General features: G+C 38.2%; 1 protein-coding gene across 1 annotated transcript in view; it reads right to left on the bottom strand.

Moving 5' to 3' along the window:
• Positions 1-1,046: 1,046 nt before the first annotated feature.
• The window catches only part of LOC119806357 (nuclear cap-binding protein subunit 2-like), a 120,871-nt gene continuing 99,987 nt past the window's right edge, over positions 1,047-21,930 (bottom strand). The window contains exon 2 of the mRNA XM_042054475.1: positions 1,047-1,677. Within this exon, the coding sequence (XP_041910409.1) occupies positions 1,163-1,677 (515 nt within the window). The 3' untranslated portion in view covers positions 1,047-1,162. The remainder of the gene's footprint in view (positions 1,678-21,930) is intronic.

The following is a 21,930-nucleotide window of genomic DNA, read 5'->3' as shown; positions in this document are numbered from 1 at the left end:
TGATTACTGGGGCTTATGCTGTCTTCCCAGGGTTATTGCAATAAATTACCTCAATCTTGGTGGGTTAAGGAGCAGAAATCCACTGAAGTTTTAGAGGTAATAGTTTGTGATTGGAAGTCAATGTTCCCTGTGAGAGTTAAGAAGCAACAATCTGTTCTAAACTTTTCTCTTTTGCTTACATATTCTTCATATTCATTTGGCATCCTTCTACTGTGCATTTTTCTAAATATTCAGTATTTAAATTGATGAAAAATTTGTGCATATTTATGTGCAAAATCTAAAACTCTTACAAATGATCATAGTGTATAATAACCTAACGAGCGAGATTATTTTTTCCATCTCTCTATGTGTTGGAAATATTTCGATTTCTCTATTTTCTTTTTATTAGACATAAAATAAAATTTTATGAACTACAATTTCCTTTTTGTGCTATAGAGGCCAAGCAACTCCTCATTTACCCATATTTTGTCATCTGGTAGCCACTCTTCATCCAGTCCCATTCCCCAGCCTGCCGGGCACTGCGCCCCCGTGTCTGCGTTCGGTTCGCTGGCACCCTGTTACTCTGCTTCAGGCAAGGGGCTGGAGGTTAAAATACAGAGATACACACAGATAGAGAGACAGTGACACGGGTCATCCTTGAATTCCCCAAGAATGCCCCCTTTATTGTGTTCAGGGACAGATTATATAGAGATAGCCATGCCCCAGCCAAACCCACCAGAAACCACTCTCCTGCCATCAGGAACTCCTGAAGGTCTCGTGCTCAGAGCAGCTGTTGGCACTCAGATCAGGGGATTACAAGAAATTCAGGATCTGGGGTCTCACTGCTCCCAAAACCAGCCCTTATGAGACTTTATGAATAACTTTTCTGCTCTCTCCTCTAATGGGATCAACATCTTGGCTGTCATAGGAAGGACATCATATGGTATTTGTGCCTCTGTATCTCGCTTTAAAATTTCCCGTTTAGATACTGATCATATAGCTTTCCATTTGCTGCTATTGAATGGACTCATTTTATCTTAAGGTTTTTTTTTTTTTCTTTTGGATTCTGTCTTTTATAGTTCAGAGGAAAACCAGAAATGGCTTCCAGTGCAGCAGAGATACTGATCAGACCTTGGGTAATGTTCATCAACAGAGTGAGCTGTGTACTTGGGGCTCTCACCACTCACTGTTTTTGTGCCAGCTTGCCATAGCCGCCTCTCCCAGCATCGTAGTCACCCCGATACTCATCTCGAACCTGACCCCCAGACCGACCACTTCCGTACTGCCTGCCCTCCTTAAAGCCTGCGTCCCAGTCTGTGCGTATGATCCGGTCATCCAGACGGGTTCCGTTTATGTACCGCATAGCGTTCTCCGCATCTGCTCTCGAGTAGTACTCCACAAAACAGAAGCCACAGGCCGTTTTCTTCATCTTGTCCAGACCCATGATGATCTTCTTTATATCAGCACTCTTGCTGAAGAGCTCATAAATCTGCTCTCCAGTTGTATAAACGGAGAGATTTCCAACATATAGCGTACAGCTTTTCTTCAGTAATTTTTCTTGTTCTTCATTGTCACCCCAGAAGTGCTGGTCCCGGTACTCGCTGAGCTCCACATAAGAGTCGCTGAGCAGCGCCTTCAGGAGGCCACCGGACAAGGTGCGGAGACAGGAACCACGACACGGCTGGAAGAGCGAGGCTGCTGAAACAGAAATGTGCGTGGCGTCTCTTAAGTTTTTAAAACTAATGAAAGTTTAAAAAGTTGCTCTTAAACTCATAATTGAAGAGCTATTTGTCCTGGGGAAACCTAAGTCTATTGCTTAGCTGAACGGACATTGTTTCAACCCTCCCTAAATATCTATGCTTATACTAACATACAAAGGTTAGCCCTAGCCTTAAATAGAGAAATCCCTCATTGAAATGAATGCAGATAAATTCAAAGAGTCATATCTGTACAAGATGATGAGAATAAAAAATGACTGGGGATTAAGCTATAGACAAGGTACTCATAACATCGCTTATTTACTCTGGGAAAATTGTAAAAGGGGCAGAAAAAAATTAAGGGGTTTATTAAATGACATCTAAGCATGATATAGCCATGACAATCACCAGTTCATGAGAGCAGTGTATATACTGCATGGAAGTGAGGCCCTGATGTGGGATTCCGCTCTGTGTCTGTATGCTGTGAATATCATTGGTTAATAAAGAAACTGCTTTGAGCCTATAGCAGAGCAGGGCAGAGCAGAACTAGCCAGGGAAAACTAAACTAAATAATGGGAAAAAGAAGGCAGAGTCAAGAGAAGCCATGTAGCTGCTGCCCGAAACAGACATGCCAGAACTTTACCTGGTAAGCTGCAGCCACATGAAAATACACAGGTTAATATAAATGGGTTAAATTAAGATGTAATAGTTAGCCAATAAGAAGCTAGAGCTAATGGCCCAAGCAGTGATTTAAATAATATTGTTTCTGTGTGGTTATTTTGGGGCTGAGCATCTGGGAACAAACTAGCAGCCTCATACAACAAGGCCCTATTATCAATCACCTATAAAAGTGAAGGGATGTTCTGGGCCTTACCACATACTGATGATCTGTTGGCAAATAACAGATTCTGGGAGAGAGGGAGTCATGGTTTTCAGTTTTTTACCCACTTGTGAGCCAACCAGACTCAAACTGCCATTTCCAAACTCAAGATTATATATATAGCCTCATCCTGGTCTCGGACCATTGCTCAGCAGAAACTCTAACATGAATGAGCCCATTGGTAATAACAGCTAATTTTTATAAGTACATGATGAATTATGCTAAGCACTAGCCATGTGTAGAAAATGCAGGCTTAATATACAGAGTGACTTAGTAGAATGTTGCTACAGACTCAGTTTTTAATTGGTCATCAAATTATTAATTATCAGACATTGTAAATGTCTCACATTGCAAAGTTGTGTTAAGTTGTTGGGGCAGAGTGTTCTTGTCAACATGGTAAAAAAAATCTACAACCTTGCAAATTTACTTTTAAATAGGAAAACCAGAAAAATTAATCAAACAATTATACACTGAATGTTTTATAAAAGTTAAATTAAAATGTAAAAGTAAGTAGTGCTGGCTGTGACAAAAAATAATCAAAAAATTTCAGAGTAAAGGTATGATTTATAAAAGTTAAATAAAAGTTTAAAAATATAGGAAAAGGTATATAAAATCTTAAATTACATAAAAGCTGAAAAATGCTTTAGATCACTTAAATACTCTTCCGAGATAAAGTCAAGTTTATAAAAGACGTACAGAAAGAATGCATATATCATAGCTTACTTCTCCAACACCTCAGGAATCATTGTGCCAGAGAGGGCAGGAAGAGTCCAAGAGCCAGAAGTGGTGGATGACTGAGAGGGGACTGTGCCTTGTGAACACAGCAGGACCAATGCACATATGGAGGCACAGTGCTTATGACAGCATACGCAAGACCTGTGCAAGCCCAAGCCTGCAAAATCCTTGGCATGGAGAAGGGAGTTGGGCATAAACCTCCACCCCAAGCTGAGCAGCTATTGGCAAGTCTTCAGTGCTGGGGGAGAGGAGTGAACTTTCTCTAAAAGTATAGGTCCTGGTAAGTCCTCTAGTGGAAGGTCACACAGCCAGAAATGTTTGGACAGAACAAATGGGCCTTGGCAGGGCAGGGGACAGGGCACCCAATGGGGTGAGAATTGAAGGACAGTTGATGTGGGGAGAATTGGGGAAGGGAGTGTAAAGAACATACTAAATTCTATAAAAACTAAAAAAGAGGGAACATTTATGTCCTTCATTCAGAATTCCAAACTGTTCATTGGCGACAATTGCCAACTTCTCCCCTTTCCTTTTTTCTTTCCCCCTTTCCCAAGCCTGTCTTCTATCCCTCTCTTTTTCCTTTCTTCTCCTTCTCTCTCTCTTCCTTTCCTTTGAAAATCAACCAATTTTCGCTGATTATCCCAGTTTTCATTTTATAACTTTCCCTTGGTTTAGACAGATAACGTCCACCTGCTCTCTCTGACCCTGCTGTCCACTTCTGCAGACACCTCATACATGCCCTTGTCACCACAGCCTTTGAATGTAATGCCCTCTATCTCATTACTCCACAGGGTGCCAGCCACCAAAGGAAGAGGAAGCAAAACAAAAAGAGAAAAAAATTAAAGAATTCTTGGACTTTATGTACAGATATGGTCAATGAAATAAGGGGTCAATTCCTGCAATGCTGAAATGTGGAACTTAGTTTCCGGTGTGTGAAACAACTAATCCTGGACTATTCTTCAGGTCTTTCTCATCTAGTACTAGAGGGACTGAGGGTTGAAAATAAAAAGAAATTCTGCTTCTTTTGTGCTGCTCCAGAAAATACTGTCTCCAAAGTTCAGAACAACCATTGCTCTTGTATAGAATGCTTCTGATAGTTCCTGGAACAGGTCAGACAGCACACCACACTTTTCTCCTCCAATCTGCTTTTGAATTTTAGCCCCAACAACTAATATATTTCTTGATCTTTTCTAGTTTGTTGCAGCTTCTGTCGACTCCCCTTGTACCTGGTCCTAAAGAGCAAGAGAAGACGGTTTTCCATAATCGTCTATACATTCAGAGCCTGCCCTAGAGAAGTTCCTAAGAAATGGTTAAGTAATAAATAAAACAATATTTTAAAAGCCTTTCAAATTCCCTTCTAAAGAATATTCTTCTATACTTAATATTTAATAGTATGAAGTATTTATGGACTCTTTGATAAGATATTTTTGCACTGGTATGCTCCTTTGGAGTACTTAAAATGAGACTTTAAGTTTTAAAGCAAAATTTTGTTATTGTTGATTTAAGCACAGGGTGGTACACATTAATGATCAAAGAAAATAAATGTCCCCAATATTCTAGCTTTTTGGAAATTAGGAACAAGGGAAGAAACACTTCCATACCCTGCAACACAACACTCCAACACAACACAACATTGCATGGCCTGGGAAGCAGTGACATGCCCCCATAGATCTGCCAGCTTAAGGGTTTGCCTTTCATGCATGAAAAATCCTGCAGTGAGTGGGCATAAGACCACAGCCTAGGCCTTGGACTACACATGGTTCGATGCCTGCATCTACTAAAGAATAACTTTTGCCTTAATTTAGTCTGTATGTGAGTCCTTTTGTCTATAGTATATTTTTAGGCCATTTTGAACCTTCACTAACATCCAAATATTACAAAATGCACACTTATATTTATTTTGTACACAAGTGACTATGAACATTCTATATATCCCCATTGTGCATATGAGAATCACCTGGGGACACCTTATTTACAACTTATTCATAATTGTGACCATGTATTTCTGCTGCTGTGGTTTGAATCCAAATCTGCCACTTTACAAGTCTTTCACAGATGGTACATGTGGTCATCCCAGAAATATCAAGGTCTCTTATGTTGTCTCCTGATGTAGGAATTGTGACTTAGTGAGGTTCCAGGTTAAGTCTGTCATTCTCTGCTATCTGTCCCTGCTAAATCCCAAGGCCCATGTTCATGGCTTAGAACCCTTCCCCTTTGTCCATATCATTTGTGCATGGTTTTCCTGTTGCTCAACCATAAATTTGGCAGGCTAGTGTTCATAATGAGGATAAATGAAATTTATGTGCTCCCTCTAGAACCATACCTCAGGAAAATTTGCTATGATGAAGGATGGTATAAGTGGGTTACTATGTGTTTATTATGAGTTTAACAAATAAGCTTTTATGAATATGAATTTTATTAGTAATATAAATGGTTATCATGAGTATCACTGTATTATAATGGATCTTAAATTCCTATTTCTGATATTATTGTAGTTTATTCCTTAACTACTACATTAATATGATATTAAATGTAATAATGTTAAACTTAATAAAAATAAGTACAATTACAAGCAGTATTGCTGGAACTTAATTTCTATCAGTGTTTCCTTTACAACTTTATTCCCTTTTAGTCTTTTTGCTATTAATATACCAAAATCCATGATGCTGGGTACTTTATAATGAAGTTTAAAATAGCTTACAGTCTTGCAGGTAAAGGTACCAGTCATATAATTTTAGTCTCTGGCAAGATTCTTAACACGAATGACAGCATAGAAGAGGAAGTCAATATAGAAGAAGTCATAAAGTGGTCAGGGCACCCAAAAGATTCAGAGATCATTGATTCTCATTTCTAATGGTGATCTGTTCTTGGAGGATGGACTGAGCTCTTGTAACAACTACATTATACTTTCTGAGATAAATGTTTCAAATGACCTATTCACTTTTCTTGAGTCTCCTACTCTCAATGATTTTATTACTCTTCCAATTTCCTGCACATAAACCACTGAGGAACAAACTCATGCATAGTGAAAACATTGTGCCTTACACCTTTACGCACACACACACACACACACACACACACACGCGTGCACACACACACATTTGACTTTAACACTATTTGGTTTGTTCATTTATTTGAGATATTCTTTTTGTTCGCTGTCAGAGCCTTTGAAAGTGTGTAAAATTCATTAATTATTTTGACTAATTTATTGTGCTGTCTGCAGAACAAAGTAGTAATTTTGAAAATGATAGACATGTAACACCTATATTTGGAAAAGATGAGACATTCTAAAGGATATTGCTACCTAGTTGATAATTAACAGGGGAAGTGCACCATAATGGAACATGTAATGATTTTCTTTAAGAAATTTTGAAATGAGATGAAAAAATTCTTTAAAGTACATACCTAATCTTGAGATTCCATTGAATTTTAGCTAGTGAAATATTGTCTGAGATTTCTGTCCTGCCTGGTTCCCACAATTATTAGATCCCAAAGAAATCACACAGAGGTCTACATTAACTATAAACTCATTGGCCCATTAGCTCAGGCTTCTTATTAACACTTAAAACTTATATTAGCCCATTATTCTAATATTTGTTAGCTACATGGCTCAGTAGTTTTTTTCAGCAAGGCAGTCAGTCATATCCTGCTTCTTCTGCAGCTGGTCAGGACTGCAGAGGAGTGGGCTTCCTCCTTCCCAGAATTCTCCTGTTCTCTTTGACCCACCTGTCTGGTTGTTCCTCCTATACTTCCTGCCTGGCTACTGACCAATCAGTGTTTATTTAAAATATAATTGACAGAATACAGACCATTCTCCCATACCAGTGAAAGAATGTAATTAAGGGGTTTTGGATGGTAGAAAAAAAAAATAGAAACAGTCGAAAGAGTTGAGAGAAATAAAAGATACTTAGCAAACCTGGAGTGGAGAAGGAAGAAATGGTTTGAATTGAAGTTCAGGTAGTTCTCAGACAATGTTCAGGAGAATTGGGGACTATTCAGCCATTTGATACACCCTCCCCATTTTCTAATGGTCAGTCTACTCTAGGTGGATAATGGTTTGGAAGGAATGGTTAGCTCACAAGAGGAAAGACTCGTGTAAAACTTCTGCACTAAGATGACAGAGCTGAGCCTCTGAGAAACTATAGATAAGACTGATGAAGCTTGCTTACCAGTGACAGCCAAAGCTAGCAACAAAAGAAAGGGACATGTGAGAGAAAGGTACAAGTTTTCAGACTCTTTTAGCTCAGTGGGTGGAGCCACCATTTCTGATGTTGAAGACAGACACAAACTACTGGGCAAAGATATTGTTCTACACCAGAAAGAGCTGAATCATAAATGTTTAAAATTTTTATTTTATTTAATTTACATTTTTCCTTTTTTTTTACATACCAACCAGAGTTTCCCCTGCCACCTTTCCTCCCGTTCTCTCCCCCCCAACTTCCATCTACTCCCTCCCCATCCACTCCTTCTCTGCCTCCATTCATAAAGGGGCAGGCATTATGACTTAAAAGCATTTTAAATGTACACATCTGGAGTTTTCAGTGGATTTACATACTTAGGATGTAAATTTCAGAAGCAAATACAAGGAACAATTATAATTTTCATAGTTCAGAGTTTCTCAAAATATTCCTTGGGGTTGCTATATCAGAGTATCTTCATAACTCAGAAGTCATCACATGCCAGGTTTCAGGCTCTGCAACCTCAACTATCATCTGAGTAATTCTAGTGAGTAACTGCTCATTGGATGTTTTGTTTTAACTTGAATTATGTCTGTCACATTCTGGAATAAACTTGAATAAGCCAGTGAATATGGAGCCTTCTGTTTTCCTGGGGTTTTTGTTGTTGTTGTTTGAAAATGGGAATAAATACCTGTCTTGAAAATAAATAAAACAATAGGAACGTACACCAAGCAAGCTAGTTTAAATGAAGCTTTCAGAAACCTTAGTAGCATTTAGTAAATGCCTCTGTGTAATTTCTGGCTGTTTATTTACTCTTTAATCTTTTTTTTGGAGGGGGGGGGGGGCTGCCACAGAGCTGGAGATTAATTATTTCTTATAAATGTCTGATCTTAACTTGTATTTTTTTTTCAGTTTTTCTTAAATTATCCCATCTACTTTTTGTCTCTGGGCTTTTACTTGTCTTTATTTTCTGTATGTTTTTTCTTTTCTTTTTATTCTGTATCTGGCTGTGTGGCTGGGTGAATGGTCCTTTTTTTTTAAGTTCCTTGATCCTCCTCCTTTCCCAGAATTTTCTTCCTATTTATTCTCTTTGCCTGCCATCCTTGCCTATCTTTTCTCTGAGCTAGCTATAGACGATTCAGCTCTTTATTAGACCATTAGGTGTGTGAGACAGGCAAAGTAACACAGCTTAACAGGGTTAAACAGATGCAGCATAGAAGAAGGCAGCACATCTTTGCATCATTAAACAAATGTCCCCAGCATAAACAAATATAACGCTTCTTTTACTAATATTCCACAACACTCCTGCCCCCCAGAAAAGTTTATTGTAGTCATTATAATTTCTAATAAGTTATTCAAATATAGATCAATGGACTTTCCTGAAAATCTTATGATTTGGATGCAAACATCAATCTACAAAACAACATTTGTGGGTTGGTTGTGTTTTGGAATGTAGGTAAATTATTTCTTAGAAATAAGTACTGCTGGGCATTGTAATCCTGGGCTTTACTAAGCTATTAAATTAAATCCAAGCTACAAAATTAAAATCCTCTGGCAATCTATTTATATTAATAAAGTTTCCAGATTCTGGTGAGACCAAGCTACCACCAGAATTGAAAATGACCACATTAGGCAATGTCTTATGCATGTGTTCTGAGAGGATTAGTGCCAAACAAACTGTGTAGTCTTACTTAGAGAGAAAAGATTATTTCTTTAGAGAGCAGTTGACCAGTCAGTGGGTACAATGGGTATGAGTGGACAAACATATTTTAATCATCAATATGTGAATGAGAGGAATGCTTGTCAGGTCAAGGAAAATACCTATAAGTCAGGCCTGCCCATGTTTTCCATCAAAAGACAAACACAAGTACCACACAATTAATCAGCCATGAAATAAATAGAATCTGATCACTAGATGTCAGTAGTTTAGTTTTTTGTTTTATGTGACCAAGCAAAAGCTTACAAAAAATAAGAAAAGTTATTTTAAATAAATATTGAAAATTGCTTATAGCAGTTAGAGTTATTTTTAAAATAGTTTTTATGAATATGACTTTCCAGGGAAATATTAATCAGATATGCATTAGGCATTCACTCATCAAAATCAATGTCCTAGATTGTTATGATGAATGGACTAAAATTTTGCTTGGTTCTGGGTACAGAACCTGGACATTATCCATAATTCAGTTGTTAATGGTTAGTTTTATTTTGTGCTTTTGTTTATTATTTTTTTATATTTCCATACTTAGAAAAGTATGCATTTAGAAAAAAGTCTCTTAAATTTTCTAAAATATAAGTAGCATAAAGTAGTGAAATTCGGTAGCATCGTCCTCTAATCCTTGTTCTTTGATAGGCTAGGAATGCTTCCAGTGGTTCTGTGTGCCCCAAACTAGATTAGTATCTGGTCTGTATCTCTTCAGAAAACTAAGTGCCCTTTTTTTTAAAAACAAATATAAAATAGAAGACTGTGGTTTGTATTTCAATCATTACTTAAAGTAAAGAAAACATTGCCAGGCGGTACAAACATCAATACTCATGAAATATTGTTTCTTAAAAAAATGTTAGCTAAATTTACATATAGATTAAACTTAAAAATTTATGGAATGTGATTTTCTTTCTTTCTGATGGCTTAATGCCACCATATTTTATGAGTGAAGTTTCCATACAAATTTTTCTATATTTTACCATGCAACCAAAGCCATGAGAGATACTATATTGGCAGACACCACGGTGCTAAATTGAAAATTGAATTTCAGATGGCAGAAATGGCTAAAGAGAAATGTGACTCAGGCCTGTAAACCAGAACAAGACAGAGGTAACGCATGTGGACTGTGCTTCATGTCAGCTTTATATCAGCACCAACCTTGCTAGTTATCTGCAAGAAGAAAAATAATCTTTCCTGGTAAATGTTACACACACACACACTCACATGCACGCGTGCACACACACACACATACACACACACACACACACACACACACACACACATACACACACAAACCATTTGATCTGCTTGTGAGTCAAAAAGAAATCACAGCTTCCACTTTTCATAAGACTTCTCTTCTCCATGTTTTATTTCCAATGGCTGTACAGTTGTGAGTTTGGAAGCAAAACTTTGTTTTTCATTAACTATATTTTTTAATCTGAGTGCACATGATTTAATGTGGCTAGTTTAGTTAATGATCATGAGCAGTACAAGAAGTAAGTATGTGTAACGAGACATTCATTTAAACTTTCTCTCATCTACCATTCGGTGGCATTGTCCTGTCGCTGAACTCTACATATGATAATCTCATCTGTCAAAGGAAGTTTACAGTAAAATGTAAAATGGGTATTTTCAAATGTTAGGATGGTTAAAGGTGATCAGAAGATCTCTTTCTGCACATTCGTGTCTTTTTCGTTTTATCGTGACCACTTGGTGACAGGAAGAAGCAGCTAAAGATGACATTAATACGACTAATAAGCTTCCGTAGCAAAACTAATCAAATGGTCAAAAAGCATAATTCCCCAAGTGGTCAGTGAAGGAAGAAGAGAATGAGAAAAAGTGGGTGGAGAAAGGAATACTAACTTATTGACATTCTATGAACAGAATACCAACGTACTGACATGCTATGAACAGAATATGCATAAATCCACTAGAATTTTGATTGCTACTTCTCAAAATAGAAAATAAGTAGTCCATTGAAGAAGATACATCTTTACAGTTTATTTAAGATCTTCTAGGAAAAAGCTCTGAACACTAAATGTGATAAGTAGCATGTGTAAACTTAAAGAAGTAAGCAAAAGCACATTCATACAAACACTCATAATAATTAAAGAAGAGGTCATGAATAGGAGATGGAACCCGGGGCCCACAAAAGAAGTTAGGAGAGAGAGAGAGAGAGAGAGAGAGAGAGAGAGAGAGAGAGAGAGAGAGAGAGAGAAATGAAGTGACTATAATGACGACAGCGTATGTTCTTTTTTTTTGAGCATGAGTACAGTATATTGAGATAAAGGGAACGGGAAAGAGAGGAACGAGAAGAGGCAGAGAGAGACAAAAGAGATGCAGACAGGGGAAGAGAAAGAGACAAAAAGCCCCAATGTATGGTCTTAAATAATTAAAAATAAATCAATAATATAAATAAAAAAGATGTAAAAACAAAAAACAATGGAGAAGTTGGGCTCATTGGTTCAATGACTAAATGGGCCTAACAATTTAAATCCTATTCCTGAAATTCACATGGTGTGAGGAAGGAACTAACATGCTTTCCGCAGACCTCCAGGTGTGCGCTGTGAGGTGAACATGGGCATACACACAAAAGCACGTGCACACACTGTGGAGGCCCAAAATGGCCAAAGGTCAGAGAGTTTGAGAAGTGTCTCTTGTTCATTCCTTCTACCTCACAGGTCCCACCCAGTTGTAAATCACGAATTCTGCTCTCTCAAGGCAGTTGTCTACAGGTGCGGCTAATTGTCCTGGGCTCCTGGAATAGGGAAGTAGTTTGTTCCCAAGAGTCCAACTAAGTTCTGGTTTCCTTTCTGGAAAGAACTTGCAATTCCACCCAGAGAGTGGTTTGCCTGCAGAGAGTTTGATCTACTGCAGGAGTCTAGGGCTTGAGTGTGACGAATGTACCCTGTGCCTTTCAATTGGTATATTAATGGAGTCTTTTGTCTTACTCCTACCTCTTGGGGTCAGGGGTATATTAAGCAGTTGGAAATTAAACACAGGCAAATTTTCAGAACTCACTGAAATTTCTTCCCAATACTATCATATATGCTTATTTTCATTTGTGTCTTAATATTCTTTACCATATTTCCATGACTATACCCTGGAGAAAGTTATTTTTGTCCTGGCTGCCTGGCTGGCCCCAGACAACACACATAAACACACCTCTCTCTCTCTCTCTCTCTCTCTCTCTCTCCTCCTCTCTCTCCATCATCCTCTCTCCTCGTACTCCTCTCCTCATCGTCTCTCTCCTCTAGTCCTCTTCACTCTCTCTCTGCTCCTGTCCCTCTCCCTTCTCCCTCCCTCTCCGTCCCTCTCTTTCTCTTACCCCTCTCTTTCTTAGAATTGAAGCTAAAATCCCCACTCCCTGCATGTGAACCCTAGGGGGACACACCACTGGCTAGGTAGGAACCACTGGCTCCCAATATGTGAACTATAGTGAGAAGTATGAATAGGATATATGTATAAAAGCTACTCAGTCATGATTTTTCATTTTGATATATTAACATATCAAAAGACCTAAATCCCTTCCCCATCATTCAATACTCTTGCATCCAAAGCTATTTTCTGCTCTAATCTGAACACACCAGGTTTGAGCGTTTCCCCTGGAGCTGAGGGGGGGATGAAGTGCAGCCATGGCCAGCACAAAAGTAACTGTATTTTAAACCATAGCAAATTCCTCCTGCTAATTGAAAAGTAAAACTTAGTAACAAATAAATTAGAAAGCCAATGCCAACTCAGTGAACTCGGCACAGTGCTTCTATTCCGTAAACTTCAAAGCAGCTAAGAGCGCTCACTAAGCCAGTCACTGTCCTGGCACCCTGACTCAGGGTGGTCACTGACCCCACAAAATATGTATGAAGTGACAACCCAGAGGAATATGACTATGTCTTATATGTCTTACTAGTTCCAAGCCCAAAGCTACAGCTCAAACAGCATATTTATTATCTTCAGGGGCACACGCATTTTCAAAACTGTCTGATATGACTCTCTCTTAGGTTAGTGGTAAGCACAGACGCAGTTTGGGCATTTGTTTTCAGTCACCAAAACATGCAAGTTAAGTTGGCTTTGTAAACACTTTTTTCACCTATGAAGAAGAATGATTCGAATTCTGAAAGGAAAATATGTCACTCCACGTCATAAATCTCATAGGAAAGGGAGTTGAGTCACTTGCAGATTGGTCCGTTCTTTCAATGACATCATTTCAAGCAAACAGCACAGCCACAGGAGTTTCTTTAAGGATGTAGCAGGCAATCCACTAGACAAACTCACTCCCCCGCAGAGGAATATTTTAAAAAATGAACTAGGATGCTATGGAAGAAAGATAAACACTTTAAATTTAGATCGTTAGCTTATGCAGTGTTATTTCAGTTTGGTGATCATAGCAAACATTAACGTGACTGCAACACCAACTTCAGAGCTGAATGGTAGGGATAAGTGGATCGTGTTTGCATTTGGAGAATATTAGGAAACTGAAGGTTTCTTGAGAAATCTTGTGAAACCATCCCCAGTTCTTCCTTGGCACCAGATATTTCCCCGACTGCTTTCTACTCTATGACTCCTTGTCCCTTGTGGGCTATGCACCTTCATAGTTTGGAATCTTTACTATGTCACTTACTTTATTTCTCTGTTATACCTATTTCTGTCTTTCTTCTCTGTGACTATTCTCTTTTTCTAATTCTCACGGAATGTGTGTCTTGCTTGTAGTACCAATTCCATATGTTGACATTTTTCTCCTCCATGTATTCTATAAGACCCATGAGTAGTTATATACCCAAAATAATTGAACATATTATTCCACACGGATAATCTCATTAACATTTTCACAGTGGCTAAGAGATGAATGTATGGAACAACGCAGTTCATGCAGACAGTATAAAAGTATCTGTCCATAAACAGACAAGCAGTTCTAAAATCTGCTCCTCTCCAGATAAATGCTAGAAATATTATAAGAGAAATAAACTTTGATAGTAAAACAAACCAGATTCAAGAGGCCTGATGTCATGTGGTTTCAATTAAATAAAGTAAACTCACAGAGAAGAAAATTATTTTAAGATTAGCAGGGTCTTGGAAATAGGCAAGAAGAGGAGCTTAATGACTACATGGTTTGTGCTTTGAGGATGGAAGCATCACGTAAATAGAAACTAGTGGTAGTTACACAATACCACTTAAAGTGTCACTGCATTTAATGCCACAGAATTATGTCCACAAAATGGCCCTCATGGTAATATATTTGAAGCAAAAAATGCATTTCATTGAAGGAAAAAGTACTCAGATTGAAGGTTTCTTTGTTCTTTTATTTCTGTACCCAGGACTACACAGTGGTAGTACAAAAAGAAATCACTTAGCATACAGTTTTGTGATGACTGCATTAGTTTTAAATCCAATGCCATGTTTGTAATTCACCCCTGTTGTTAGCTACTGCGAGTGTGCACCATATAGGCTCTTACACAGTTTCAGGGGCATTAGATACAGCTGAACACAGAGCACAGCCATAAACCCAATAGACTATAACCCAGTACTGTTTATATGTAGAGACAAATTGTTTCTACTTAATACTTCCTTAACCTTTTCTGGGATATACAGTGAAAGTCTCATTCTGTTGTAATATCTTCTATACTCTGTTAATATGTATTAATTACTATGTCATTCACAGCATGGGTGGGGCTGAAAGGAGAACAATAATTTTATGAGATCATTGCTGTGTTGTTATTTTACATAGATCCCTGATAAGAAGCTCACCACTACTTTCTCTAGTTAGCACCCCTGCATTTACCAAAAACCCACCAGGTTTTCTATTAGTTTTTTTTTTTAATTTTTAGTGTTTCAATTAGTGATGCTAAGAGTATTTTTTAAAATGCAAAGAGATGACAACTTGCATCTGAGGATACCATTTCTTTGAAACACATTTCTTAGTTTCATTATCTCTATTCACTAGCCTCAAGAAACCTATACTGGGAAATTTGAGCTTCTGAAATCTTATACTATTTCTATCTGATCCTGCCTACATACTTTTCATAGCTATACATGGCCTGTCCCCATTTTATACATAATTCTACATACTTTAGATGTTAAAAGCAATTATCCATGACTGTTTTTTTTTAATGAAATTTGACATAGAAATAGAAACAGAAAAACACGGCTTTCCAGAAAAAGAAAGAAAGGGAATAAGCAACAAAGAGACACATTCTGAATTGGTCTCCAAGGAAAAGGCATTCAGTCGTGCCTAAAGACATCTCCAAGAGACTTTATATCTCAAAGAAATCAGACGTCCAGAAGAGCCCCAGAAGCAGCGAATACCCTCCTCTTCACTCCTCCATTCTAAGAGTTAAGATGAATGATGGTATAGTGGTCCAGACTGCCAGGGTCATTTGATGCTATTTATCTGTAAACATCATTTCACCTGTCCATACCTCCCTTGCTCTTTACCTTTGACCTCACTTTACTGAGACAATTACCCCCCACCCCAAAAGAGTCAGCATCACACACTGAACCTAGTTTATGGTCTACTAGTCACACTGTTCTGTTTAACAAAAGTAAATGGAATATTTATTACTCTTACCATGTTAGAGCCATGTGTCAGTGTTGCCTAATGCAGCATAAGCACTACGACTCGACAGCTCACTTCTACAAGATTTAAAACAATTTTGAATTATCTTCTATTTTGAACCTGTTTCACATATTCAAACAGTATCTTCACAGTAGGATGTTTTTTTTTCTCTTTATTCCATTTGTCTTAAAATTATTTAGCCCTTTAGTACTTTGGGTCATCTTGGAGAAATGACTAAATCATTCTTATAATCTCAATATTTTCATACAAAAACTATATAACAGTGAATATTGACTTCACAATAGTATTGCTATTATGAGGTCCCTTTTAGAAGGCAAGTGTTGGAGTATATTTTAATCCATAATGAATATTCTTTAAAATTCATTTTTAAAAATTGCAGCCTTGTTTTATAAAATTGACTTATTTAGCTATGGGGAAAACATCAACTGATCACCCCATTCCTGTTTACCTACAAAAATCAGTCTGAAAGCTATTATTTTAATATCTGATTTATAAATTTGCTAATTTGTTTTGCTATATTTTTATGTTTTACTCATAAATCTTAGTGTTCTTAAAATTGTACATTTCAATTTTTAGTACTTATATAAATGTATTAGCTATATTTGCAGACCCATCTTCTTAAGACATGCTGATGGTTTCTTACGTCAAATTTCGACTTTAAAAAGAAAATGGAGGGCTGGAGAGATGGCTCAGAGGTTAAGAGCATTGACTGCTCTTCCAGAGGTCCTGAGTTCAATTCCCAGCAACCACATGGTGGCTCATTGCCATCTATAATGAGATCTGGTGCCCTCTTCTGGCAAGCATACATAGAAGGAATGTTGTATACATAATAAATAAATCTAAAAAAAAAAGAAAAAGAAAAAAAGAAAAAGAAAAAAAGAAAATGGAGGCCTTTCTGCATTCTCCTTCTGCAACCAAGGCCTTGCTGAGTTGTTTGTCTCTGCTCAGAGCTCTAGCTGCTGCCGAACAAAGCTCCCAGACAACACCCTAGGAAAAGGATTGCAATGCAACTGTTGGTTTTATGAGACAGTGCATAGGGGGATTTTACTCAATGACCATATGGGCTCTGGAAAATTATTTAGAAACCTCTTTCTTACTAAAAATTTGTCAAGATCAGAGAAGGTAACTTGGTGACTTTCTAATTATTTCTGCTGCCATGAGGGTTGCTTTGATGGTAACATGTCTTTGTTTGCAGCCTCTGCCTAAGGCTTTAATAGTGATGCGACTGGACTTGGATTCCTGCAGCTGTCAAAGTGAATGAAATGAAGCGTGAATCCCATTGCTTTATTCTGCTGCATTTGGGGTTGTTTTCTAAAGTAATTACTTGCTGGAGTAGTGTTTGTTTTGTTTTTCTGAAACAAAGAATGGAGGCTCGCAATGAATCAATGCTCTGTTCTTATCTAGAATTCCGAAGAAAGCAGCTTGAAGATGACTGGAGACATTCAGAATAAGTGGGTATTTCTTACAAGGGAAATAGACAACACTCTTTAGCTACTGCAGAAAATTGATCAAGAGAAAGAAAGCCAATGCGGTACCCATTTACTGAAGACTAATACTTTAAAAAATATATATTTATGATTTAATTTCAAAGAAATTAAGTTCTTTTTTTTTTTGGTTCAACACTTTGCAAGCTCTATCATTTTGAATGTGGATGATGTGAGACTAAGACTGTATTCATTCACAGGGAGAAAGTTCAGTATTCCTTGTTCCATGTCTTCTTGGGATATTCATTTCTGTTAAATGGGTTCCCACTTTAGTCTTGCTTTCTATGCATTATGAACTTCCAGTTTTCAGTTGCTCAGAATTCTCTTTGGAGTGTTTTTTTGTTTGTTTGTTTGGTTGGTTGGTTTTGTTTTTTTTTTCTTTTCTTCTTCTTCTTCTTCTTCTTCTTCTTCTTCTTCTTCTTCTTCTTCTTCTTCTTCTTCTTTTTTTTCTTCTTCTTCTTCTTCTTCTTCTTCTTCTTCTTCTTCTTCTTCTTCTTCTTCTTCTTCTTCTTCTTCTTCTTTCTTCTCCTCCTTCCCCTCCTCCTCCTCCTCCTCCTCTTCTTCCTCCTCCTCCTCCTCCTCCTCCTCCTCCTCCTCCTCCTCCTCCTCCTCCTCCTCCTCCTCCTCTTCTCCTTCTTGCAGGGTTTCTCTGCGTAGCTTTGGAGTCTAACTTGGAATTTACTCTGAAGACCAGGTTGATCTCAAAATCGAACACACAAAAATCTGCCTGTTTCTACCTTCCAAGTGCTGGGTTTAAAGCCATAAACCACAACCACTCAGTGTGATTATCATTTTTGATCTAACTCATTCTCAGTAAGCAACCAGATGTGTAGAAGGAAGCGGCGGGGCTGCGTCCCGCCACCCGGCCGCCGGCTAGCTTTACACCCGAAATAATTACACGGAAACTGTATTCTTTTAAACACTACCTGGCCTACTATCTGTAGCCTCTTATTGGTTAATTCTCACATCTTCCTTTAACCCATATTTAGTAATCCGTGTAGCACCACGAGGTGTGGCTTACCAGGAGAGATCTTAACCTGCGTCCATCTCAGAGAGGAGAATCATGGTGACTGCACATGATGACTGCCTGAAGCGTCTCCCCATTCCTGCTACCCAGCATTTTGTTCTGTCTACTCCGCCTACCTAATTTTCTGTTCTCTTAAAGGGCCAAGGCAGTTTTCTTTATTAATTAACCAATGAAAGTAACATAAACAGATAACTCTCCTCCATCACAGATGTCATTTAAACTTCATTCCCGTTTCATCCAGTGCTATGACCTTATCACTCACTGCCTCTTCTTCACCAGTTCATGTCAGCAACCAACCCTCCCAGGTAAAGCATGATAAAGGGAGAGTCAAAGGCCCTGCCTCCCAGTCAGATCAATCATAGGCTTCTTTGAGAGGTCAATTTAAATGTCATCTGAGATCATCCAGGTACACACACTCTCACCCATTAACGCACACTAACATCATCTCTCAAAGCTTTCCTATACATGTAAAAATAAACACACTCACATCTTATACACACATTGAACATGTGCACACACAAACACATGCACATACAGTCACACCAACTCAGTCATACACACTCAGCATCCTCAGTCCGACAGCTGCATATATTGACATGCTATTGTACAAGTAAAATATGCTCACTCTCCCACGCACATTCATGTACCCACTACACACGTAGGTTTACAAGTGACACATGCCCACACTTTCACACGCACTCACATCCACTCACAAACACCAACTCACATTCGAACTTGCACACCCCAAAATCACACTCTCACCTGTACTTATACACCTGCACTCATGGTTTTATACACATTAGTAATGGCAGTCATGCATTTATCTTCAGTCTCAGTTTAAAGTGCACTTTATTCACTCTGAAATCATACTCATTGGCGCAACACAGTTGTAATACACGCATGCTCGTTCAGATGACTCACGTGCTTTCTTGCTCCACACTATCACTGACATCTTCTCTGGCGGCTCTTCATTCATATATTATTATACTCGTATGTCAAGGATCAGCCTACACACTCATGTAATACTGTATGCAAGTGCTCCCAAACTCTACCCCTTACACACATGCTAACACACCTTCAGTTATATAGTCATGACACATATGTATTCACACACACATATGCCTTATCACACACATAGACTTACCCACTCATACACACACAGCCTCATGCACTCACAATGACATGCTGTCAAACAATCATAGTCACACATCCATACACTTTTATACTTACAAAACCCTGAAACACTCTTAAAATCACATCCACAGTCACTCACGCACAAACACACACATGCTCTGAACAAGCTTACTCAGATTCATATGTTCACACTCATACTCACACCCACATAAACTACACATTTGCACACACTCACACACTGGTACTTGTGAACAAGTTTACTCACATTTACGCATACACACATATACATATAGTAAAATACATGCCTTTTTAATTTTGATTTTTTTATTCATCTATTTATTTTACATCTGGGTACAATATCTCCCCTATCTCTCACTCCCAGTTCCTCTCCCCCACACCCTTTTTGTACTCTCCAATTTCCTCCTCTTCTGTCTTCATCCAAAAAAGGGCAGGTCTCCTGTGAGTATCAATAAAATATAGCACAGAAAGTTGCAGTAAGACTAAGCACCTCTCCATATATGAAGATTAGGGAAGGTGACCTAGTATAAGAAGTAGGGTCCCAGAAGCCAATAAAAGAGTTAGAGACAGCCGCTGCTCCCACTGTTAGGAGTCCCTTAAGAGGACCAAGCTACACAACTGTAACATATATGCAGAGTACCTACATCAGTCCCATGCAGGTTCCCTGTTTTTTTGTTCAGTCTCCGTGAGTCCATATGAACCTATATTAGTTGATTCTATGAGAATTCCCATGGAGTCCTTGATCCTCTGCCTCCTCAAACCCCCTTTCCTCCTCCTCTACCAGATTTATGAACTATTCCAAATGTTTGGCTGTGAATTTCTGCATGTGGCTCCATCAGTTGTTGGATAATGCCCCAGTGAGTAGAGGGGCCAGGCAGCAATCTGGTCATGGGAGATGGCCAGTTCAGCCTATCCAGTATTAGTAGGAGTCTAAGATGGGGTATTCTCCAAAGTCTCCTGAGCGATTCCCCTGCACCGGGCTTCCATCTGACCCTAAAAATACCTGTCCCAGCAGTCTCACCCAGCATTCTCCCACTCTATGCCCCCTATGACCTGAGCACTCATGTTCTTATCCCTACCTGCCACTCAGCCCACTCAGGAAATCTCTTTCTTTTCCCCATCCCAAGGAAATCTGGATGTCCTCACCCCATGGACTCTCCTTGTTATCTAGTCTCTCTTGGTTTGTGGATTATAACACAGTTATCCTTTATTTTATAGCTAATATACTCTTATGAGTGAGTACATACCATGTTTGTCTTTATCAGTCTGAGTTACTTCATTCAGAATGATTTAATTTTTTTCTGGTTCAATCAATTTGCTTTTACATTTCCTGGTGTCCTTTTTTCCTGTAATTAACAGTGGAGTAGTACTCCATTGTGTAAGTGTACCACATTTTCTTTATCCATTCCTCAGTAGAAGGATATCTAGGTTGTTTCCGGGTTCTGGCTCTTACAAATAAAGCTGCTATGAACATAGTTAAGCATGTTTCCTTGTGGTATGATTGAGCATCCTTTAGTTGTATTTCCAAGAGCAGTATCACTGGGTTTTGTGGTAGGTTGATTCCCAGTTTTCTGGAGAACTGCCACACTGACTTCCAAAGTGGATGTACAAGTTTGCACTCCCATCAACAATGAAGGAGTGTTCCCTTTACTCCACATCCTTTCCAACATGAGCTGTCACAAATATGTCTTTAGCAGTGTTTTATTTTATTTATATTTTATTTCTCAACAATCTTGAAATTAGGTCTTTATTTCTACATGAAAATGCTGTGTCAGTAAAATATAAGTATCAACTTTTTGGACATATTTTCACATTTAAATTCTCCTGTATGTAACAAGAGTTAAATTCTGTTATTATTAGAGGTTTCCTAGTATAAAAATGTGAAGGACATTTATTTGAAAGTAAATAAAATTTTTCTTTAACTTCTGAAATTACTTTGATATGTGCATACATGTTTTAGCATAGTCTGGATGTATAAGCAAAGTTTTCCAGTCCTGCCAGAATGCACCCAAATAACCACTCAGAGGTTCTTATTATTAATTATATGTTCAATCAATAGCTCAGGTTTATTACTAGCTAACTCTTACATTTATATTAACACATATTTTTTATCTAGGCCTTGCCAGGTAGTTAATACCTTTTCTCATTACGGCATGCCCTTCTTGTTTCTCTCTGGTCAGGCAGATAAAGTATGAGCAAGGCAAATGGGAGAGTCATAAATAAGGAAAATAGAATTTGAAAAACATTATCTCTGCATAGGAATGTAAATTAATGACACAGTACTTGTCTTGCATTTCCAAGGCCCTGGATTCAATTCCGAGTACTTCAAAAAGTCAACAATCCCATTTTTCATATACAGAAGGAAGTTTAGGGCATATGCTAGCTGATCTCTGATAGAGTGCAACATATTATTTCTTAATATTCTATGTTTTAATCTATTTCTGGGAGGAGTTTTCCACCTTCAAATCTACCTGCATCTCTGGTACTGTTCATAGGGAAAGAAAATCAAAGCAAAAACATATGTTTAA

The sequence above is a fragment of the Arvicola amphibius genome, chromosome 1 (genome assembly GCF_903992535.2).
Source record: "Arvicola amphibius chromosome 1, mArvAmp1.2, whole genome shotgun sequence".
Classification (NCBI taxonomy): domain Eukaryota; kingdom Metazoa; phylum Chordata; class Mammalia; order Rodentia; family Cricetidae; genus Arvicola; species Arvicola amphibius.
Note: the sequence above shows the minus strand (reverse complement) of the source record. Positions and strands in the feature narration are given on the sequence as shown.